The sequence below is a fragment of the Arachis ipaensis genome, chromosome B8, assembly GCF_059453495.1.
Source record: "Arachis ipaensis isolate K30076 ecotype BB chromosome B8, ASM5945349v1, whole genome shotgun sequence".
NCBI lineage: Eukaryota > Viridiplantae > Streptophyta > Magnoliopsida > Fabales > Fabaceae > Arachis > Arachis ipaensis.
In genome coordinates, this window is record NC_142443.1 from 139,249,758 (window position 1) to 139,274,343 (window position 24,586).

The window sequence follows — 24,586 nt, forward strand, 5'->3', positions numbered from 1 at the left end:
CAAAAACAGTATTTGTAACATGATGATTATCGCTTTACCAGATAAAGCTTTTTCACATTATCTTGTATCATTAACAAGTAAAAATTATTATCTTGTAAGCTTTTTCACATTATGCATGTTTGACTTTTTTTTTTTTTTTTTTTCAAATAAATATTTGCCATGATAGCGGGCGCAAGTGTCTTCAACGTTCATTTTATTTTCTCTTTCGAACTCGCCCCACCCAAACTAGAGGGATTCAGCTTTTGCTGCTTGCATTGTTTGTAAAAATATAAAGTAAAATAAATTTGCATTTTTTTAATTTATCCTTAGGTTATTAATTATCATAATATTGTTGTCAAACTAAACTTTGGTTTCACAAGTTCGTGAACTTAACTGAGATCTTATGATCATATGCAAAGAATGAAACAGAATTCTAGTCACATTGCATTAGGCTCTCAAGAAAATATGATAATCAATTGAAATACAAGGATACATTGATATATAATAACTAGGTTCTACTTGCCTTATATATATGGCGTAGAACCTGTTATAACCACAATAATGTTGAACATAGTATTATTAAAAGAATTCAAATTAAAGCACTTTTAATGCATACAAGCTTAATACTTAGGAGGTGGAGGTGAAGTGTAGAGATAGCCTTGCTTTGGTGGAGGCGGTGAAGAGTTGTAAATGTAAGGAGGAGGAGGTGAAGGTGAAGGTGGCGGTGGAGACTTGTAAATATATGGTGGAGGAGGTGACGGAGAAGGTGGAGGTGGTGACTTGTAAATATATGGAGGAGGTGGTGAAGGTGATGGAGGAGGTGGAGACTTGTAGACATATGGTGGTGGTGGTGATGGAGATGGTGGTGGTGGTGATTTATAGATATAAGGAGGTGGTGGTGATGGGGATGGTGGTGGAGGAGACTTGTAGAAATATGGAGGTGGTGGTGAAGGTGATGGTGGAGGAGGAGACTTGTAAATATATGGTGGAGGTGGTGAAGGTGATGGTGGGGGTGGAGAGGGAGAGGGAGGAGGAGGAGATTTGTTGATATATGGAGGTGGTGGAGAAGGAGAAGGTGGAGGAGGAGACTTATAATAATATGGAGGAGGTGGTGGAGACTTGTAAATATATGAAGATGGAGGAGGAGGAGATTTATAGAGATAGGGTGGGTGAGGTTCATGTTCATGTTCATGTGTGGGTGGCGCCGCCTGTGGAGCTGGGTGGTAGGGAGAGTTGTGGCCTCCATAATAAGGACTCTGATCATCATCAGCAGCAACATTGATAGCAATTAAGCAAAATGCTAATGCATAAATAAGTGGAGGCAAGTGCCTCCATGTCATTGAGGTTCCCATAATTAAACCCTAACTAGTCCTCTTTCCCTTACTACAAGACTATTATATTTAGGGTTTATTTTTGTTGCTTGGCATAGTGAGGATTGCAATCCTTTATATAGTGCAAGCATCCAATACCTTGTTGACTTATAACAATTATTTGTTAATTCATTAATACACTGCCTTCTTATTAGTTTTCATCAACTTGATGTGGCTTCCATAAAAGAAAGTAGTTCACATTTTCCAGAGTCAAGGTTATTAGAGAGGGTTGGTGATGGCATACGCACGTCTTGAAGAATCAGTTTTATTAATTAGTACTTAGTATGTAGCATATGTATCAAGATTCAAGAGTGTTATTATTTCTCTTCGGGCACTCCAAACTCCAAAGTGTGAAACAGCTTATCAAAGTCAATCACTAACTTGCTCTAACATGTCTTTTTAATTTCTTTATACTTTGATTTATTTGTTCTTTCATCCATATTTAGCAATATATATTTCTGGATTATTATAAAAAGTAAAAACGCGTTATTAGTGTCATATATTTGCTTTTGTGCTCACATTTTTGTCGGTGAATAATGTTTAAACTGCCTAAAAAAATAATCATAAATCCTTGTCAATGTGATAACAAAATATAAACCATGATGACATATGGTAGAAAACTATAACTGAAATATTTTCTATAGCCCTATGTAAATGTTTCTCTAATTCTTCATTAATTTTTATATTTACTCCGACCCTTTCATCATCTAGGTTTATGTCTATAAACATTTTAAAGCAAAGTGATTTTATGTGTTAAATACCTTTAAATTTACAAGCCAGTTCAACGTATAAATTAAAAGACAATTTACATAAATAAATCATTTTGGTTAAGAATTTATGCAAATACAATTTTTTAAAATAGGTTACATTAATGTTTTAAATGAACTTTATGTAAACTGCGATATCCTATCACGATTTAAGAATTACACGTAATCCGTTACAGGCTATTACAGATTACGTTTAAAACACACACAAGCATAATCTATTATACTTTATCACGAATTATCACTAAAACATAAGGAATAAATCACTATACCCTGTCACAATTTATGAAGGAGTGGTGAAGCATAATCTGCTGTAATCTATAGCGGATTATGAACATGTGAATTCATTATCTATATCAGTTGAAGATAATTGTAAAGTAGAGTATCAAATTCACAATGTCTAATGAGGAGAGTTTCTTAGTTTTAATGCATTGTTCTGGAAAAATTTAAAAAAGCAAAAGAGAGGGTGTAAAGTTTACTGATAGAAAATTCCTGAGTGTCTTTATCCAGTCATCGAATATCTTGTCAGATCTAATTAAAAATCATTATACTGCAGAAGTTCGGGGTGTATGGATCAAGTAGGTGAAAAAGTTATTTTACAGAATCCCTATTACACTTGTGTCAAATAGTGTGAACAAGTATAATACGTTTGTGATAGCGTCCGACGAAGATCTGCATGTTCTGTTTTATTATCGGAAAAGTTTTTCGAAAGTGAGAATACACGAGTTGTATGCGAAGTTGAAGGATGGTGTCGACATTTCTGGGACATCAGCTCTAAATCCTCAATCGACTGTGTTGGGATGCTTCTAGTTGATCGTTTGATGCCCGTAGTTGCATCGGCTTGTCCGTTGGTTGCATCTCCATCTTTTGTAGTTAGGATGACTAGTTCTCCTCGCATGATTCTTGATTTTGTAGTTGACGGTGAACCGGATCGAGTTGAAAATATATTGTGAGAGGATGATTCGAATGAAGAACCTGTCGATATGATTGTGGATAGTGATGAGGAGATAAGGAGCAATCCACCTTACTACGATTTAAGATTTACACGTAATTTATTACAGTCTATCGCGAATAACGTGTAATTCTTCAATCAGGTAAACTATTTAGAATATGAGTGTAAATTATTTCAAAAAATTGTATTTGTGTAAATTTAATCTTTAAATAATTTATTTATATAAATTATTTTAAATTAAGTTCATCTATATATATATATATATATATATATATATATATATATATATATATATATATATATATATATACTAAAATTAGCTATTAAAATAGAATAAATATTAAAATATAAAATATATATTAAAAATAAATTAAATTATATATGTATATATAATAGTTAATTGAGGAGTGTTAGGGAGCTAGTAAGTTTTGTAATTTGTAACTATCAATTAGTTATCATTAGTGTTTTTAATGGTGTGAGATTTTATCCAATAATATAAAATTATTCACTTTTCTTTTTATGATTAAGTACTAGCTAAATTTTAATAAAAATATTGATCCCTAAACTTTCTCTATTTATTTGGTGACTAATTTTAATTTACAAATAATATTTTTGATTAAAATCTAACTTGACATTCTAGTAAAATTATAAAAAGACGATAACATATACATATGTGTTTTTACTTCAATTTTGTTTGTCGTTCATTTGATTGGCTCTAATTACTAATGTTCTGATAGTATTTTATTAATTTACCCACTTAATTAGGGAAAATAAACTCTTTTTATTCAATATAAAATTAAAAATATATTTTTATAAAAAAAAAAGATAAGAAAGAGAAAAAAATGAAAGAAAAAAAACAAAATGAATCTAGTTAATATTTTTAGTAGACTATGCCATTTGAACTATAACTCATTAACCACTTCCTAATACATTTACTTTTTGATATTCTTCCTATTTTATTAGTTCATTGCACATTCTACAAAATAGGACTTTGTTTTCATTACTAGTTAATATATACTTGCTATACTTTATCATATGTAGCATTTAATAATAAAAACTGATCAACATTCTTATATATGGTGGGCATAGTTTTTTAAGTTATATGCTTAATGTTATAGCTGTTATTACTTCTTATATAATTATGTGGTTAGGAACATGTTCTAATAAGGTGATCGACTATTTATATTTATTTTCAATTTTAAAATTATCATTTTTAATTGTAAATCTCAACGACTTTTTTTAAGCAAAGATATAATAACGAAAAAAAAAAATAATGCTATACATCTAAATCTTTTTATTAACAAAGTCTAATTAAATTGGTCTAACATAACAAAAATTAATATGACTAATATTATTCTAAATTTTATTATTTAATTTTGTTAAACTTAGTTTATAAAAAAATTTAAATGTATAATATTACTCAAAAAAGATCTTCTCAATTAGCAGAGATAAAAACAGTGCACAAAATTTAAACAAATATATAGAAACTAATTTTTAATTTTTAAAAAAATACTCCGAAACAAAAGCACCTTAAATTATGATATACTACCACTCTTATCATATTATTTCATTGTGGATTTTATTAGTGAGGGCAGGCAACACTTATTTAAATCTTTTTATAAGAGAAACAACTACGGATACCTATTGAGTTTTGAAGTTTTCTCTATCAATTTCTCTTAAAAAATAAATATATTAAAAACTATAACTATATAAATACACAAGCTTAAAATCGTTCACTGAATCAACCATTTGAAATTATACATATTAAAATATAAAATATAAAATATACATTAAATATATATAAATTTATTTGAATAATATTCAAATATTAGTTAAATTGATATTTGTATATGTATTTAAATTTTGAATTCATTAGACAATTATCTTTTTGATATATTTTTATTTATTTAACACCTATAAACAGATTGTACATTATATTGTATATTAATGGTGTATATATAGTAGATAATTAGATATATAGCAAACACATCATTTTCTCTAATCTCTTCTCCTTCTAACATAAACAACACACATGTATAATTAATTTTAATGTATACATAATAATTTTGTAAAAACTAAAACATGATTAGCAAATATATATATATATATATATATATATATATATAGAAAAGTCTAGGAGGTCAGCAACTTTGTTAAATTCTAGCCAATACGTAACCAACAAAGAAGAGTGAGCCATTGGATGAAATTTTATACCAATCTCACATTATTAAAACCATCTTGATGACTATTTGATGGCTACAAATCACAAAAATTGCTGGCCCTAGTAATCCTCTATATATATATATATATATATCCATTTTCTACTCTTTCACAATTTATTATTGATGACTTAATTAGATGCAGCCCTAGAGTCTTTTGTTAATCCTCTTGTTATGATGATAGTACTAATTAGAGATAAACAATAGAGTTGACTAGTAGCGCACGTTTGGCAACTATGGAGGTCTTGTAGTTTGACATGCTAACGTCCCCTTTCTCATTTGCCATGTTTATGTATACTCTAATTAGCGCATGTATTTGTGCAAAAATTTTATTTTTTATTAATATGTGAGGTATATTTAATAAAAAGAGAAAATTCTACTCTCCTCTACTGCGAGATACTAAAATGACATTCTCCTTCCCTCTATTTTATAAATGTATATTCTCCTTCCTTCTAACTTTTAAAAAACTTCCTCTTTAATCTATTTTAAATGTTTTGTGTTAAATAATGTTAATTTTATCTATTTTTTAAGAAAAAATAAATTATTTTTTGAAAAAATATCCATTAACAAAAATTTTATTTTTTATCATTAAATTTGCTTACTAAAATATCATTTAATAAATTATTCTTTTATTGATTAAATTGTATTTTTACTAAAATATTTTTAAAATAATTAATACTTAAATTATTTTTTTCCTTTCAATAATTTTTTAATTATTAAATTGTGATTTTACTAAAATTTTTGTTAATAATTATTTTTATATTTACTATTAATTTTTTAATATCAATATATATTAATTTAACATTAAATAAAAAAATCTTATCACTGTTAATATGTATAACAATTAATATATATTAATACTAAAAAATAATCTTACTAAAATTTTTTATTTAATGTTAAAATAATATATATAGATATCAAAAAATTAATAGTAAAATATAAAAAAATTATTAACGAAAATTTTGGTAAAATTATAATTTAATAATTAAAAAATTATTGAAAGCTATTTTAGAAAAAAAATAATATAATTATTAAATTTTTTTAAAATATAATTTTATCAATAAAAGAATAATTTATTAAAGGATATTTTGGTAAGCAAAATTTAATGATAAAAAATAAAATTTTTGCTAATGGGTATTTTTTTGAAAAATATTTTTTTTTAAAAAAATAGATAAAGTTAACATTAGTTAACACAACAAGTTTAAAATGGATTAAAGAGAAGGTTTTTTAAAAGTTAGAAGGGAGGAAAATGTATATTTATAAAATAGAGGGGAGGGGAGTGTCATTTTAACATCTCGTAGAGAAGGGGAGTGGAATTTTCTCTAATAAAAAATGTTTTTGACATATTAAGTTTTATTATTTACCATTAAACTAACTAATAATTCTAATTTCCTTGCAAGAATCTTGGGCATGGAAATATATATATATATATACCATTTATTGTTATTATTATTGATTGACGGTTCATTTTTATTGTACTGTTATTCTGAAAAATTATTTTCTTAATTAAACGCTTCGTTAATTAGTATGTAATTTGTTTTAATATGAAGATGTAAAGAATGCGGAATATAATTATTCAGGTGTATAATATTTCGTCATCTGTATACACAAATTATGTGTGCAAAAAGCCAAAAACGAATAGAGAATAAAAAATTTGATACCGGATTCGATGGAATATATAAATGGTTATAAATAATTCTAATGCTTTATGCTGAATTTTTTTTGAAATCAATAAAGATTAAACTTTAGATCTTTAAGTCATCAAAATTTTAATATTATATTATAAAATTATTTTTTAAAAAATTTAAATTAATAAATAAAAATATATAAATAATTATATCTTAACACTAATTAATTATTTGTCAAAATTAGCTGACCTTCTAAAAATCTTTATTAAAATTTAACTTTTAGATTTGGAATATATGTGATGGAAAAAGATTTCCTAAAAAAAAAATTTGATAACATGAGAAGAATTGAGTCTTAAATAACTATCGAGTTTATAATTTTTATAATGTGAGTTTTATTATTTTGATTTAAAGATAATTAGATATTTATTATTTTACTTTATTTTTTTTTTACATTAGAAAAGATTAATCTATATTGGATTAGCTCAATTCAATTTACAGTTACGTTTAATTATTTAATTGAAATGTTATTTATACAATAAGTTAAAAATAGTTCAAAATTATTCATACTAGATAATTTTTAATTGGTAATACATGTAAATAATTTGTAAATTTAATTTTAAAGTTAACCTTTACTTTTTTATAATTTTAGGGAGAAAATGAGATAATTAAGATAAAGTTAGGAAAAAATGAAGAAAGAAGAAGAACATGTTGAGAAAAAAAAAGGAGATGAAAAATATAAGAAAGAAAAAGAAGAGAGGAAGGAAAGAAAGAAAGAAACTGACAAAGAAGAAAAATCCCAAAAAAAAAAAAACAGCTATGTAACAGGAAAAAAAAAAAAAGAGAAACAAGGGGAGAAAAAACCAAGCATCAGAGGAGGAGAAAGAAGAAAAAAAAGTTTAATTTGAAACATAATTAAAAAACAACTTAATATTCATCTAAAATAGACAATAATTTTGAAATCAATGTAACAAAATATAATACTTTACCACTTAAAAACAAATATTCGATCATAAAGTACAAGATTGATTAGTATGTATTACAAATGGTAGCACTAGCAATCCAACAGCTTTTGTCAACAAACATAGCCATCTTCGCTAATGACTTGTGTACACAAACATTTCAGGCAAACACCAAATGTAACCTTTGTGCCAAATCTTGTAGGGGATAACAAAGAGAATTGAACAAGGTAGGGGTCAGATCCAGACTCAATGCTTATGAGCTAGCTGGTGGACTCTACAAATATTTTCGGGCAAGAGCTCGGACTTTCGTGTCAAAATGTGATGATGTGATCCGGGAGCCAGGCAAGTACAGGGGATTAAGAAGTGTCTGCAATTTCGATAATCCATAAAATATGACGAGTTTAGTTTCGAGGGGAAAAAATATCAAATATCAGCATATTCATCTTCAACATTGAATCAAAAGGATAGCAACTTCCAAGTTCAGCTGTGTTATCAGTACCCATTCTTCCTTAGACACCACAGCAACATCCACATCCAATCCAATGTTGAAGGGGAGTGCGTCGACTTAGTATCCCAGGAACAATGGGTATAAGAATAATTTCTCTGGCTGAAAACCAAACAACTAAACTTATTTATCAGGATGCTGATTCCTGCACAAAGCACCTGTACTAGAGAAAGGTAGAAATGAAATTTGGCAAACATCTATGAAAATCCACTCTTTTAATGCAAAGTAATTTACAAAGTATGTAAAGGAAATAAGAGTATAGGGTCTATTGCAATGAAATATTGAAACACTGATTGGAAAAAACATCAATAAATCCAGAAAGAAAAATGGCAACAATAAGTTTATTCTTTTATTGTGAAAAAATCTGCAATGATTTATGTTGAGTTTCACCAATTTAATACAAATGTAACTTTTACTCTTTTATTCATAACAAGAACAAAAACTGTTTCATGTTCACATTTCGAGAGATGCAATTTTCACAGAATAAGAACATGACTGAGAGGATTTTGACATTATCAAACTAATTAACAAATAAAACAAGGAAAGATTTTATGAATTAAGGTATAGCCTAGTGTGACAAGAAAAAGTAGATTACCTTTATGTAAAGTTCGTGCACCTCTTGAAAGAAGCTCTTAATGCCATCATCATTACGAGAGTCATGAAGCAACATAAAACGGGTATGTATGATGCGTCAAGGAAAATATTAGAGAAAACATAAATTCTTTAAAGAGTTTGTGCAATTAAGTTTATAAAGTTCTTCACTATTGTGCATTGGCTCTTCCATTTTGTTCCCCTAGGCAAGGGAGTTCAGGGTAGAGAGAATGTATAGCTATACACACTAGGAAAATGGTTAGTTCTAAAAGTTAAATTCCTCAGTACTTCATCATATGAAAATAAAAGAACAACAATTTTTTTGTTATCAGAGGAGCAATATAGTTTTTATCTCAAATATAAAATACTTCTCAATAAAGGATATGACCAGCTGTGACATATACTGAGACCACCAGATCATTAAACCTGTCTACCGATTTCAAGTACCTATATCAAGAATGTTAAGAAATAAGCTGCTGAGTAAAAGAACATTACAAATAAAAGCAGTGCACAACCAAAAAAGGATAATCATAAGATCAAATTTTCTTATTTAAAATGGAATTCTGTATCAACTTGTAACTCACATAGCGCTAGTAGTCCACGCTAGGTCCTGAACAATATCGAGAGCAGCATGCAGGATAAACTGATGCAGCTGAGCAGCATCCTCTCTCTGTCATAGAGTAACACAGGATCACAAACGATGAATATTTTGGAAGAACGATATTCCCTTCTTTCCAAAATGACACAAACCAAGTAATGCAAGAGATTCAATTATTCAAATAAGCCTGTACATTAATTCATTAAAACAAATTATTATGTAAATTAAACTCCTCCATAACATTTTCAACCATCAATGAACCTCTTGAATCATATGAATAACCACTTCTATAGTCTGAATGACAAATATCTAGATTCTAACCATAAAAATAAATAAATACATTCTTAAACTTTAGCATAAAAAAAAGGAGAGGAAAGAATCATACTTTAGCAGCTACTCCAACTTCAGCTTCATAAATAGGAATATCATTTCTGCTAACAATGATGAAACAAGCAGTGGTTGCCATTATACAATCCCTGCAAGAATGGCAAGAACTCAAAAGCATTACACGACGATATTATAATCAAAATCAGAAACAGAGCAATAAAAAAAATCATAAGTTTGGACGAGATCTAAGCTCAAATAGACCGCGAAATCAAAAATCAAACCTACAAATAAGAATGGGAAGCAATCAAGGATTAAGTTATCGCCCAATTCGGTCAATTTCGGCAGTTGGCGAAAGTGCAGTGGAGCAATTGCGATATTGTGATGAGTGAAAAATTGGAATTTCAGAAAATCGAAATATTAGATCTCGAATGCATTGTTAGTGAAGAATTAAGCTCTGCAAAACCCTAATTTCAAGGTGATGGTGGAAGAAGAAGATGGCGATGGTGGTGGTGGAAACTTCATACAGTATACAGTGTAGACTCTGTTTTGTTCGCTTCGCTACTTCTCACTCTGAAAATACAAAACGATTCGTTTTGCCGTTGTAACTACTAACCACTCACCGTTTTCCCTTTTCTACAAATAATTATAGAAAGTATTTAGATAAGCTATTGAAATAATTTTTTTTGCTACAAAAAAAATTTGGATCTGCGTCTTTTTGTTATTTCTCTTGACGATGTAAATTATTTTACATTAATAGTAATTAAAATTGTTCTCATCATAAAAAATATAGTAGTATATGCCTGTTTCTCTTCTAAATTGAAGAGATATATACAATTTCTTATTGTATGTACATTATTTTCACTTTTGTATTCTTAAAAATAAAATCCTAAAATTATTGATTTAAAGGTAATCAATTTATCATTTTATAATTTTGTTATAGTAGAGAAGTCTAATCTAAATACTAATATTTCAAAAAATATATTATATTTTGATTTGAACAGTATTTAAAGTATACAATCATTTTATTTGCTATATGTCAAGAAATTAACAACATACTAATGATTAATATATTTGAGTATTTTAATTTTTTAAATATTATTTATATACTAAAATTAATTACTAATATATTTATATATAAATATATATTATTTAATTTATTTTTAATGTATATTTATATTTCGTTATATATTTTATATCGATAACTGATTTTAGTTGCTAGCATAATTTTTAATTTTTAGTAAATTTATTTAATTTTTTTTTTCAACTTGTGACAATTTAGCATAATTAAGAATGATAAGTGATTAAATTATTAGTGAAATTTATCATATTATCTACTTTATTAATTACTTAAGTATTTTTTTTAAACATGTTCAATCAATATTTATTATTTTTGTCAAAATTATTAATTTTTTGAGAGTTACTTTGTCTTCTATTCTATGTGTTTTAAAGTTATTTTTGTCCGTTTCAAAAATAATAGGGTTTTTTACTTAAATAAAATAAACTAATACCAAAATTATTGGATTCCCCTAAATCAAATTTTGAAACGTAAATTTTCTCTTTCTACTATTATATAAATCGTTCCAGGGGCATGAGGATTATATAATACGTTAACCATACAACCCAGGAACGATTTATGTATGAATGACCTGGGAGAATAAGGAGTAAATCGTTGCAGTGCATACAGGGTTATAGGTAACGCATAAATCGTCCCACCCTACAAAGATTCACGTCAGTTTGAGCTAAAACACAAAGGCTTGATGTTAAAGCAAATCCTCTCAAGCCTGTCACGATTTATGTATAATAGGGTACTTTTATTTATAATATTTTAATTTAAATTATATCTATTTAAATTTTAACTTAAAAAATAAAAATATACTTTTTATAATTTCAATTATTAATTTTATTAATAAGATTAAATTAAATTAAAAAAAAAAAGAATACTAACAAATTATAATAAAAAGAATACTAAATTTTAATATATAAATTTAATTTTTTTTTCTTTAAAAAATATCAAAAGGTGTTAAAAAATATAATTTTGAATAATATAAATTTATGTTGTTTTGAGTAACATAAATTTAAGTTTTTATAAAATTTTTAGTATTTCTTGTCCATATGATTTTTTTTAATCATTTTTATTGATGCATAATTTTTATAAAACTTTTTTTGTCATTTTTTTATTTGACTTTGTATAAATTTTAATTATTTTTTTATAATTTTAATTATTAATTCCATTAAAAACTAAGTTAAATAAAAAAAAGAATACCGACAAATTATAATGAAAAAAGTACTAAATTTTAATATATAAATTTAAGTTTTTTTTTAAAAAGTCTAAATATGTTAAAAAATATAATTTTGCATAATATAAATTTATGTGTTTTTGAGTAACATAAATTTAAGTTTTTATAAAATTTTTAGTATTTGTTATTCATGTAATTTTTTTAATAACTTTTATTGATGCATATTTTTTATAGATTGCTCATGTAATTTTTTTTAATAATTTTTATCGATGCATATTTTTTATAATTTATATATTAAAAAATGATGGAAAAATTCTATAAAAATATACATCGATAAAAATTATTAAAAAAATACATGAATAATAAATACTAAAAATTTTATAAAACTTAAATTTATGTTACTCAAAAACACATAAATTTATATTATGTAAAATTATATTTTTTAACACCCTTTGATATTTAAAAAAAAATTTAAATTTATGTATTAAAATTTAGTACTTTTTTTTTATTATAATTTGTTAGTAGTTTTTTTATTTAATTTTATTTTTTTAATAGAATTAATAATTAAAAGTATAAATAAATAATTAAAATTTATACAAAAGCCAAATAAAAAAATGACAAAAAAAGTTCTATAAAAAATATGTATATATAAAAATGATTAAAAAAAATTATATAAACAATGAATACTAAAAATTTCATAAAAACTTAAATTTATTTTAGTTAAAGCAACATAAATTTATATTATGCAAAATTAATATTTTTTAACACCTTTTGATATTTTTTAAAGAAAAAAAATTTATATATTAAAATTTAGTACTCTTTTTATTATAATTTGTTAGTATTCTTTTTTTTAATTTAATTTAATCTTATTAATAAATTAATAATTAAAATTATAAAAAGTATATTTTTATTTTTTAAGTTAAAATTTAAATAGATATAATTTAAATTAAAATATTATAAATAAAAGTACCCTATTATACATAAATCGTGACAGGCTTGAGAGGATTTGCTTTAACACGTTAATCGTGCCAAGCCTTTGTGTTTTAGCTCAAACTGACGTGAATTTTTGTAGGGTGGGACGATTTATGCGTTACCTATAACCCTGTATGGCCTGCAACGATTTACTCCTTATTCTCCCCGGTCATTCATACATAAATCGTTTCTGGATAGCATGGTTAACGTATTATATAATCCTCATGCCCCTGGAACGATTTATATAATAGTAAAAAGAGAATATTTACGTTTCAAAATTTGATTTAGGGAAATTCAATAATTTTGATATTGATTTAGGGGAATCCAATAATTTATTTTTCTGGTTAATAGTATGGATATTTTTGTTTAGAGGTTTTTTTTATGTCTATTGATGTATATTACTGTATTTTTTAATAGAATATTTATTATTCGTGTTCATATAAATTTTTTAATTGTTTTTATTAATATATATTTTTTTATAAAACCTTATTTTTTATTTAATTTTGTATATTTTTTACTATGTGTTCTTAAATTAGTATATATTTTATTTACTATTGTTAATTTTTATAATATATATTCCATTAGAAAGATATAATTAAATAAAAAAAGAATACTAAAAAATTATAACAAAAAAATACTAAATTTAAATACATAAATTTAAATTCTCTTTTTTAATATTTTTTTTTATATTTAAATTTTAAACATCACACTGTTCACTTTAGATTCGTATGTAAAGTGCAGGTCAGTGCAACCATAAAACCGCTAGAGCCTTTTACTGTTTATGTTCATTTTTTATTCTGGTCAAATGCAACCTGAACATAAACAACAATAGACCCTCCAACTATTTATGTGTATTTAAAAATTGTGAAATTTTTTCAGTGATTTATATAATTTTGTAAAAAATTGTATTTTTGTATCCAAATTATAAAAATTATATTTTCGTAATTTTGGAATCCAAATATTTTATTTGGGTGATTTGCCCTAATATTTATTTATGTTGCATTTTGATTAATTAAAATAAAAGATCGTCTTTTAAAAAAAATATGAGCAATGCTAGGGGGCCAACAATTTTTGTGATTGGTAGCCATCAAATAATCATCAATGATGATCTAATAGTGTGAGATTGATGTGAGTTTTCATTCAATGACTCACCTTTCTCTGCTGGCTACATGCTGGCCAAAATTCAACAAAACTGCTGCCTCCTAAACTTTTCCAAAAAATATTTTAAACAATTTTATATATGTAACTCCTTTTTTAATTATGCTAAAATTAAAGTGGAATTGTTCATTAAGCATTGTATTATTAGAACTGAAAAAAAAAATGATTAACGCCACTGAAGCCACTATATCGTTAAATCATATAAAATAATGAAAATTTATATCCAAATCCAGATAAGAATTGAAAGATTTAAAGTTACTATCATTAACAAGGATCGAATCACTGTCATATACTACTCTAAAGTCTAATCAAACTATGCATGCATCTTAGAAATCAAAGGCACCTCATGAGTTCTTCTTCTTGTTAACCTTCTTCTTGGACTTGCAAGAATCTTGGCTCTTACCAGCTTTATGTCCATGGATCATACCATGCAGCTCGAAACCAATGAGGTGGCAAAGATAAGTATCAATGGTGATGAACATTGTCTTCTCATCCGTATACACATTGTAATAACAGCACGAGGTGTCTTCATCGTACCAGTCCAGGTTCTCTTCCGGCCTCTCCACGTCAAAGTGCTTCCCCAGCACCGTCTTCGCCAACTTGTCAAGATTGTACCGCCACAGATCCACCTTCTGACCTACCTCCTTCATCCCTTCCTCTGCCATCGCCCTAAGGTCCAACGCCTTCTTCAGCTCGATCCCGTGGTGCTTCTCCAGCTTTGCCTTCACCTTTTCGATCTCCATTCCCACCGCGATAACCCTAGGGTTGGCGAAGAAGTCGCAGAGGGGCCTAGGGTTTTGCTTCGCTTTGTAAGAGTCAGCTTGTCCGGGAAGAGGGTAGAGGAGGCAGTGAGAGCCAACACAGAGGGAGATGAAGTCGTAGCCGTGGTCCTTGACGCCGCGCTTGGTGTACTTGGTAAATTGGTGCTCTGCGGTTACGCCGACGATGACCGGGGTGTTTTTGGGAGTGGACTTGAGGAGGTTGGTGAGCCACTTGGAGAGCGTTTGGGAAGAGGTGGTGTTGATGCAGAGGATGCGTTGGTCGTTGGCATGAACGGTGTAAGAATAATGGCGGTAAGTGGGGTCGTAAGCCTCGACTTGGGTGATCATGCTGGGTTCAATGCTGATCTCGAGAACCATTGTTGTTAGTGGTTGTCGGATCAGGGACTTGCAACGGTTGTGGGATCGTCTTCTTGGAGCGGCAAGATGGAGATAACTGCAAAGATGCTTCGACCTCTAAGTCAGAATGAATCCGAAAGGTATAAAGTACGAGGAATGAGTGAGTATCTGTGGGGTTTCTGGCTTCCTTTATATAGCTTATAATAATTATCTTATCTTATCTTATCTTGTTTTATCTTATCTTATCCAGTTAACATAAGTGAAGTATTTGAATTCTAATATTAATTAGAAATTGTAGGACCAGCAGTCATTATCTTATCAAATATATGTCAGCTAAAGTTCCTCATTTTAGATGACGTGACAACTCCAATTCTTAGTTATATTAGAGTAAGACATGCGTGGAGAGATAAATTATTTATATTATATAGTGTATTTTAATAAATATTATATTAAAAATATTTTACAAAATATATTATTTTAAGATTTTGAACTTATTTATTTTTGAAAAAGACATAGATTATTTATATTAAAGTTACACAAAATTGTATTTTTTTTCATTTTTTGATTTATATTAATTGTTACACTTTATCTTTTTATACGTTTTTTTGTTTGTAAATAATTAAAAAATGAATAAATGAGAATGAAAAATATATAAAAATGTTATATTATTTTTTAAAAACTTTTTGACAATTAGTATGAAAGATTAAGAAATGAAAAGTAATAAAAGTTTTAATTAGTATGAAAGATTAAGAAATGAAAAGTAATAAAAGTTTTAATATATATAAGTTGTAGAATTTGAATATTTGTAACTGAAATTTTTTATAATTATTATTATTATGACACTTTTTAATGTATGTTTATTATATTTAATTAGTACTTGATGTTTCAATTAAATAATAGATAAGAGTTTTTTGTCTTAATTTTTTTAAAATATTTTATTAAATGCTGATTGGTTGATTATCATCTTTTGCCAAATCATTAGAATTGCTGACTTGACATCATTAGCAAAAAGAGAAGGTTTAAATTCATTGTGAAGAAAATTGGTACCAGCTTTTATATATTATAAATAGATAGATAGATTCTTCGTTCGTTGAGAGTTTTGCGTTGGATAGGTTGTCCAATGGAAACTCTGCCGGCCTTCATGGATCAATACTATGAGCTTGTTGAAATTGATCTATCTTATAGCTCCAGCATTATACAAGTATGGCATGGAAAAAAGCTGAACCTTTTCGTGCTCTATTAGATTTTACTGCATTGATTAACGTTTGCAAGGATGTTAATGGTGTGATGTTTCTTTATTTTGTTCAGTTTCTGCAAAAGCTGAAGTACTTATATCTGTCTAAGTGCCCTCGGCTGAAACAAATTCCAGATCTTTCTGAAGTTCCCAATCTTGAAATACTTCACGTTGAATATTGTGATGAACTGAATGATTTTCCCTCGTATCTCACACGCCACAGAGCCTTGTTAAACTTAATTTATTTCGTTGCCTAAGTCTTGAAACTCTTGCGAGTAAATTGGGGATGAGTTCCCTCAAGGAACTAGATCTTGGTGACTGCACAAGAATGAGGAAACTTCCAGAATTTGGAGAATGCATGAAACATTTATAAGTTCTTTCTTTGTCATATACAGCCATAGAAGAACTCTACCCACAACGGTTAGACAAAGGGTTCTGTGTGTACCCTGTTTGTCCTAAAGCAAGAGGCTCTGACCCACCTGAATTATTATTACCTCTCTTCCCTTTTTATTCCCACAACGCTTCTTCTTCTTCTTAGTCCTTATAGCTCTTGACAGAGGTTTGATAGAGGTGAGTTCTTGTTATGTGGGTATGCGAGTGTGCATCTTTGTGCTAAATTGTATGTTTGTCATTGTGGACATGAAAAGTATGAAATTGAAAAAATAAAGATAAAATGAACCGGGTTGCCATGTGCATTTCTGTAATATGGCGTTTGAAGGCTGTGTTTATGTTCATGTATGATGGATTTTCCACGTTTTTGGTTTTGAATGTTTTTGGAAAGATGTTTAAATTGAGTTTCATGGTGTTAAATAAATTAGTAGTACCTTTAAAGTTTACTTCTCCTTACTACAGGATTTACTATATCCATGTCAATTTCAGTTACACTTTCAATACACACTTTGTTTTACAAATTGAAGCATCTTGTTGAAGTAGTTCCATCATTTACAATTTCCTTAAGGTCAATTTCGACAAAAAAGAACATGTAAAAGTAACAAAAACAAAAGAGCAAACCCTCACACTTAGTGCTCAAAATTGCAAGCAAAAGTGCGAGTTTACTGATTACTTACTCTCAGAAAAGTGTACAGGGTTAAATACTGTAATAATGTAGAACCATGGAACTATAAATAAACCACTACTCTCTCATCATGTTATTCAAACCAATTTATGTCCAATTGTCTTAGTTTTGTAAGCCACTTATGTGTATCTTGATATATACATGGTTTAGATGGTGTTTCCAGATCACCATCATCTACATTTGATGCTGACTCTGCATTATCAACTCTCTTACCCTTCTCCACAAGATAAATAATACCACTTCATGAGGTATGTATGTAAGGAAAAGTCTAGGGGGCAGCAGTTTTGTTGAATTTTGGCCAGCATGTAACCAGCAGAGAAAGGTGAGTCATTGGATGAAATCTCACACTAATCTCACACCATTAGATCATCATTGATGGCTATTTGATGGCTACCAATCACAAAAGTTGCTCGCCCCCTAGCATTGCTCATGTATATAATTCAGTAGTATACTTAATCCGCTTAATTTCTAAATGCTGTTAGAATAGGAACTTTGATTCACAATTAGTGCTTGTTTTCTTACTTTCCAATTTTGATTTAGGGAAATTGGGTAGTTAGGAAAAAAGATGATCTATAAATTATGGGTGTAATGTAATAATAATAACATACATTCCTCTTGAACTAAATAAAAAGCTTATTTTTACTTATGAAAGCAAATAACAAAAGAATGTAAATTGTTCAAGAATATTGGATAGTGGATACATCATCATGAGTTACACAAATCATTTTTCTAAGGTCTCTCACGTAGCATTTCTCAAAGAATTATTCAAATGAATCGATTTGACTGAATTACAGTCAATTAAAATTAAAGTATGAAATTAAAAGAAGAAAAAACCTTGATATTCAAAAGAAGAGATTACGTGGAAGCGAGCTTCACAATGAAAGCGGCATCTCAACAGCTTCCTTATTATAAAAATTCAAGCAATGAAGTTCTTCAATGTCACTCTCATTCTCCCATCACCCAATAGCACCCACCTCAGTCATTAATTTTTGTTAATTAATTAGTATTATCAAATTGTCATTAAACTAATGCAACTGTTCTCTTTGCTTCACTCAAAAGCTAAAATCTTTTCTCACTTTTAATCCTGCCCATTGAAGTCCCATTTTCCACGCGGCTTCTAAACCGTTGACTCACTCACATTAACCGCCGCAAGTTTTTTATTTTTTCATTTTTTCTGGTTTCATTGCATAGAACTGATAGAAGAGACAAATGAATGAAACAGAATCTTTTGGAGTAATTTTTTCACTGTAGTGAGAGCATTTTTATTTACAGTAATGCCTGTCATTGACCAAAGTAACTACTAGATTCTGAGTTCGAACAAAGTTTTTTTTATATTATTGTATGCCAAGTTGAGTGAAGTTTCACTTAGACCTGTTCTTGTGTTGTAACTTGTATGTTAGTTGTTATGCTTGAAGGGTGTTTGTAAAAATTCCTGAACTAAACCTGATCAATTCTTTTTCTTTTTTCTTTTTTCTCCCTTCTTTGTTTTTTTAAAAGGGAAATCGCTAGTTTGACAAAGTTCAAAGATTGAGTGTGTGAAGTAATGTCACAAAGTTTTGAAACATACTATTCCTTCACTTGGTTTTTGGAGAAGGAGTGTTAATGTGACAACACAAAACTCATATAGGAATCTTTCTTTCTGAAACTTGTTAAGTGCTTATTAGACAAACTTTGTGTTGACAAAAAGTATTAAAGTAGTTGCTTCAAGTGGTTGACCTGGAGGAAGAAGAAACTATCATCACCATGGAAATGGAAGGGAGAGGATTCTCTGGCTTGTAATGAATAATAATCCCCTTTCTCCTACCCTTCTTTTCATCCTTTGTGTCCTATAAAACCACGAAACTGCTTCTACTATTTCCCCCTAACCACACAAACACAAACCCGTGAAGAAGTGATCTTAGTTCTTTACTAATAATAGTCTTCTATAGATGCTGCAGAGTGCAGATACAAATCACAATCCAATTCCACGCTGCTGCTTTTGAAGTTCAACATATATATATGGCATCCACTTCTACTTCTAAAAGGTCTTGCAAGTATCATGTGTTTCTCAGTTTCAGGGGTGAAGATACTCGCCCTGGATTCACTAGCCATCTCTATGCCGCACTCACAAGGAAGGGAATCACTACCTTCATTGATGACACCAACCTTCGCAAAGGTGATGTTATTTCACATGAACTTCTCACAGCAATTGAAGACTCCATGTTTGCAATCATTGTTCTCTCACCAAATTACGATTCCTCCACTTGGTGCTTGGACGAGCTCCAAAAGATCCTTGAATGCAAGCATAAGTTGGGGCAACACGTCGAAGCGGTGTTCTACGGTGTGGAGCCTTCTGATGTCAGGCACCAGAAAGGAACCTTCGGAGAAGCTTTCAGGAAACATGAACACAGATTCGGACAAGAAAGTGACAAGGTTAGAAGATGGAGAGATGCGTTAACACAAGTTGCCTGTTACTCTGGTTGGACCTCCAAAAATCAGTAAGTTCACTAATAATTATTTGCTTCATTTTGTTATTGCTGCAAATTATGTTAACTGAATTATTAGAACACCTCTAAAATTATAGTAGTGAGAAATTTTAGACAATACGAAAATATATGTATATATATATGTACACTACTTGTAAGTAATTGGATTGGGGTGATCCTCAAGCTTCTAGTATGTGGTTAAGAAAACATAAAAAGAAATTGGACATAAAATAAACTTCCTCTGCTGTTTTTGTTGCTTTAGTTTTCTTTTATGCCTTGCCAGACTTACAAAGAAACATGTTTCTCTTAATAGGAATGAGGCAACATTGGTGGAAAACATTTCTCAGAGTATACATAAAAAATTGATCCCAAACTTGCCATCTTCCATGAACAAGCTTGTAGGGATTGATTCAAGAGTGGAGCAAGTGATTAGTCACATTGGTATCGGGCTTAGTGATGTTCGTTACATAGGCATATGTGGGATGGGCGGCATAGGCAAGACAACTATTGCTAGAATAGTATATGAAGCTATCCAAAGTGAATTTGAAGTTTCTTATTTTCATGCCAGTGTAAGAGAGACATGTGAGAAAAATGGTATTGTTCAAGCACAAAAAGAGCTTGTTGACCATATCAATGGAAGTTCGAGTAATTTTAATAATGAGTATGATGGGAGGAGAATAATTCAGGCGGCTTTGTGTCGCAAAAAGGTTCTTCTTGTTCTTGATGATATAAATGAAGAAAAACAGTTGAAGAATTTGTCCGAAGAGCAAGACTGGTTTGGTCCTGGAAGCAGAATAATTATCACAACTAGAGACATGCATCTGCTAAAGATACATGATGCATATGAAATTTACAATGTTGAAGGGTTAGGAGAAAGTGAAGCCTTTGATCTCTTTGGTTTGAAAGCTTTTAAACAACAAAAGCTTGCAGAAGAGTATTTGGATTTGTCCAAACAGGCGGTCCAATATTGTGCTGGTCTTCCATTGGCACTTGAGGTGTTGGGTTCCCACCTTTGTGGTAGACCCGTTAAAGATTGGCATAGTGCTCTTGGAAAGTTAAAGAGCTTTCCACATGTCGACATTTTTGATACGTTGAAAATAAGTTATGATGGTTTAGATACCATGGACAAGGATATTTTTTTAGATATTGCTTATTTTTTCAAAGGACGTTCCAAAGATGGTGTAATAAAAATATTAGAAAGGTGTGGTTGTTATGTTGAAATTGGCATTGCTACTTTGATCGATAGATCTCTACTCACTATGAATGAGAAAGGTAGGTTGGAGATGCATGATTTGGTTGAAGAAATGGGCAAACATATTGTAATTCAGGAATCTCCAAATGATCCTAGCAAGCGTAGCAGGTTGCGGGGTTACGAGGATATCAATCTTGTTCTTACTCAAAACAAGGTGAGTGGAATCTTTTTTCACAATTATAAGACTATAAAATTAAAATATGAATTTGATAATGCATCTATTATTCTATCAATTAAGTATAATTAAATGACTTCTCCTTGATTTGTTGTGTAGGGAACTGAAGCAACTCGTAGTATCGTTTTACGCGATCAGGATTTCTATCAAGAACAAGACATAATGCGTTGGAGAGATTTAACTTTTTCAGATATATGTCAGCTAAAGCTCCTCATTTTAGATGGCGTGGAAGCTCCAATTCTTAGCTATATTCCTTCTACATTGAGAGTTTTGCGCTGGAGATGTTGTCCAATGGAAACTCTCCCCTTTATGGATCAAGGCTATGAGCTAGTTGAAATTAATCTGTCTGATAGCTCCAGCATTGTACAAGTATGGCATGGAAAAAAGGTGAACCTTTTCGTGCAGAGCTCTATTAAATTTTACTGCATTGATTATTGTTTGCAAGGATAGTAATGGTGTGATGTTTCTTTGTTTTGTTCAGTTTCTTGAAAAGCTGAAGTACTTATATCTGAAGTGCTTATATCGGCTGAAACAAATTCCAGATCTTTCTGAAGCTCCTAATCTTGAAATACTTGACGTTCAATGTTGTGATGAACTGAATGATTTTCCCTCGTATCTCACACGCCACAAGAGCCTTGTTAAACTTATTTTATATCGTTGCTCAAGTCTTGAAACTCTTGCGAGTAAATTGGAGATGAATTCCCTTAAGGAACTAGATCTTGGTTTCTGTACAAGTATGAGAAAACCACCAGAATTTGGAGAATGCATGAAACATTTATCAGTTCTTTATTTGTGGGGAACAGCCATAGAAGAACTACCCACAACGGTTAGCTGTTTAGTTGGCCTAAAGGATTTGCGCTTACAGCATTGCCAAAGGCTTACTTGCCTTCCAGACAGCATTCAAGTGTTAAAATCCCTCACATTTTTTAATCTTTTTTACTGTCCAAATGTCCTTCAATCTTTGCATTCTCTGTCTAGTCTAACCTCATTGGATACTCTGATATTATCGGGGTGTTTTGTCACATCTCAAGAGTCGTGGTCTTACAATCTTGGCAACTTAGTGTCTTTGAGGGATTTGGAATTATCACATAACAATTTTGTAAGGGTTCCAATAAATATCCATGAACTCCCCAGGCTTAGACATCTGAATCTAGACTACTGTCCTAGTCTGAAGGTTTTACCAGAGCTTCCATCAAGTATAAGAGTGTTAAATGCACGAGATTCTGCATCACTGGATGCAGGGCATTCGAATGTTATATCAAAGTTGTGTTGTGGCTTTGCAGCATCAGCTATCCATGATTCTGATGGGCTCTTGCAAATGTGGGTCGCACAGAATGAAGGGGAGGAAATTCCATTGTGGTTTGTCCATCAAGAAGAGGGTAATGGAGTATCAGTCACATTGCCACATAATGAAACCATGGCACTTGCTCTCTGTTTCCAATTATGCCCAAGGAGAAGTAGTCGTAATTATGTGGTAAATTTACCGGTGATTTGCAACGGTAAGGAATTCATTACAAAGCATTTAACTGTGTTGCGTGAAACTAAAAATTCTCAGCATTTCATCCTTTGCTTGAGCAGTGACTATTTTGTTGACCAATTTTGCCAAGACTATCGCTTTGAACTGGTATTTCCTAATAACGTTGAAATGAAAGTACACAGTTCTGGGGTTCGGTGGGTGTGCAAGCAAGACATCCAGGATTTGAAGAAAAGTGGGACTGAAACATCAAAAAGAAAAGCAACTTTTGATCTGAACATGAACATGAACATCACCCCACCTTCTTCTCCTTGTAGGAAAAAGTTGCTCATGGTTACCCCTTCGTCTGTGTCTCCGCTGGAGGAGGAAGAGGAAGAGTAAGCTACCACTGCGGAGAAAGGGATCTTTGTGTACCCTGTTCCCTTTGCATTCCCATAACACTTCTTCTTCTTAGTCCTTATAGCTCTTGACAGAGGTTTTTCTATAAACCTATATTACATGTATCATTGCTAAGTCTAAAACTCGAGCTATATGGTTCTCCAAATCTGAAGCTTTTGAAAAGAGCTCATTGCATGCATCCAACAGTAAAAAACATAACAAGTGAAGGACTTGGATATATTTGAAGCTGATCAGAGTGGTTCTTTAGGGGGTGTCATGAATGCAAAGAGGATCTTGTGTGCATCAAATCTGGGCATTGTTTTTGTATGGAGAATTTGTCTATTGAAGCGGTTCTTTACACCACTTTCATGTTTAGCTCAACTGGCTTCAGTTTGTCCACAAAATTCAGGTTGTCAGTTCTCTCTTGGCTTTGGTTGAAGTTTGAGCATGAAGAAATGATTCACCCACAAGAGTAGTTGAGTTTATATGATGTGGTTATTGGATTTTGTTTCTAATTCTTTTCCTTTTATTCTTTGGGAAAAAAAATACATGAGTTGTATTTTGAATTTTTGAGAGAGGTGAGTTTGTGTTATGTGGGTATTTGTGTGCTAAATTGTATGTTTGTAATTGTGGACATAAGAAGTATAAAATTGAAAAAAGATAAAATGAATTGGGTTGCCATGTAGGAGCATTTTTTGTAAGATGAGCATTTGAAGGCTGTGTTTATGTTCATGTGATGGATGTTCGAGGTTCTTGGTTTTGAATGTTTTTGAAAAAATGTTTAAATTGTGTCTCATGGTGTAATTTGTTGCAATGAAATTACAGGGAATTGTTTTCTTAACTTTTGTTGCTGCAGCATGGAGTGAGATTTGGCAAGCATAACAAGTCAGAGAGGATCTGAAGCAGCAAATGGAAAATCAACTTTTGAGCAAACTGAACTCATAAAAGAAAAGTTATTACTTGAGCAAAAACAGAACTAGTGAAGGCTTGGATATATTTTAATTCTGGTCATTTGTTTTGGAAGGATAATTATCTTCTGAAGCTCTCCTTTAATTGATTTGAGTAGATTAATTCTTAATTTTGGTAAGTCCAATATATATTCTAATCATTTTTTAATCCAAACAAACATTTGGAAGTGAATAATTAACTTAAAATC

The 24,586-nt window shown here is 29.9% G+C and overlaps 4 protein-coding genes across 10 annotated transcripts; 1 reads left to right on the forward strand and 3 right to left on the reverse strand.

Moving 5' to 3' along the window:
• Positions 1-548: 548 nt before the first annotated feature.
• LOC107611743 (uncharacterized) lies at positions 549-1,331 on the reverse strand. The gene has a single exon (XM_016313637.2). The coding sequence runs from the start codon at positions 1,329-1,331 to the stop codon at positions 600-602; it is 732 nt and encodes a 243-aa protein (XP_016169123.2). The 3' UTR covers positions 549-599.
• Positions 1,332-7,858: 6,527 nt separating this feature from the next.
• On the reverse strand, positions 7,859-10,514 carry LOC107614079 (uncharacterized). 7 transcript variants are annotated; one of them, XR_015896934.1, is made up of 7 exons: positions 10,178-10,514; positions 9,951-10,041; positions 9,552-9,637; positions 9,350-9,414; positions 8,972-9,054; positions 8,371-8,478; positions 7,859-8,238 (listed from the first exon to the last, which is right to left on the reverse strand). XR_015896934.1 is itself a non-coding variant. In XM_021110115.2 (7 exons), exons 2-7 carry the CDS (start codon positions 10,029-10,031, stop codon positions 8,118-8,120), a joined length of 600 nt encoding a protein of 199 aa, XP_020965774.1. In that variant the 5' UTR covers positions 10,032-10,041; positions 10,178-10,514; the 3' UTR covers positions 7,859-8,117. The 7 variants fall into 7 exon arrangements, 6 of the variants coding, with proteins under 6 accessions (XP_020965774.1, XP_088353772.1, XP_088353773.1 ...); XM_021110115.2 differs by having other exon boundaries at positions 8,371-8,534; positions 8,972-9,057; positions 9,353-9,414; XM_088497646.1 differs by having other exon boundaries at positions 8,371-8,534.
• A 4,074-nt stretch (positions 10,515-14,588) lies between these two features.
• Positions 14,589-15,564, reverse strand: LOC107611744 (uncharacterized). Its single transcript, XM_016313638.2, has one exon. The coding sequence runs from the start codon at positions 15,396-15,398 to the stop codon at positions 14,604-14,606; it is 795 nt and encodes a 264-aa protein (XP_016169124.1). The 5' UTR covers positions 15,399-15,564; the 3' UTR covers positions 14,589-14,603.
• Positions 15,565-18,871: 3,307 nt separating this feature from the next.
• LOC107612454 (TMV resistance protein N-like) lies at positions 18,872-24,111 on the forward strand. The gene is made up of 4 exons (XM_016314150.3): positions 18,872-20,163; positions 20,465-21,557; positions 21,678-21,965; positions 22,060-24,111. Exons 1-4 carry the CDS (start codon positions 19,685-19,687, stop codon positions 23,431-23,433), a joined length of 3,234 nt encoding a protein of 1,077 aa, XP_016169636.2. The 5' UTR covers positions 18,872-19,684; the 3' UTR covers positions 23,434-24,111.
• The last annotated feature ends 475 nt before the right edge of the window (positions 24,112-24,586 follow it).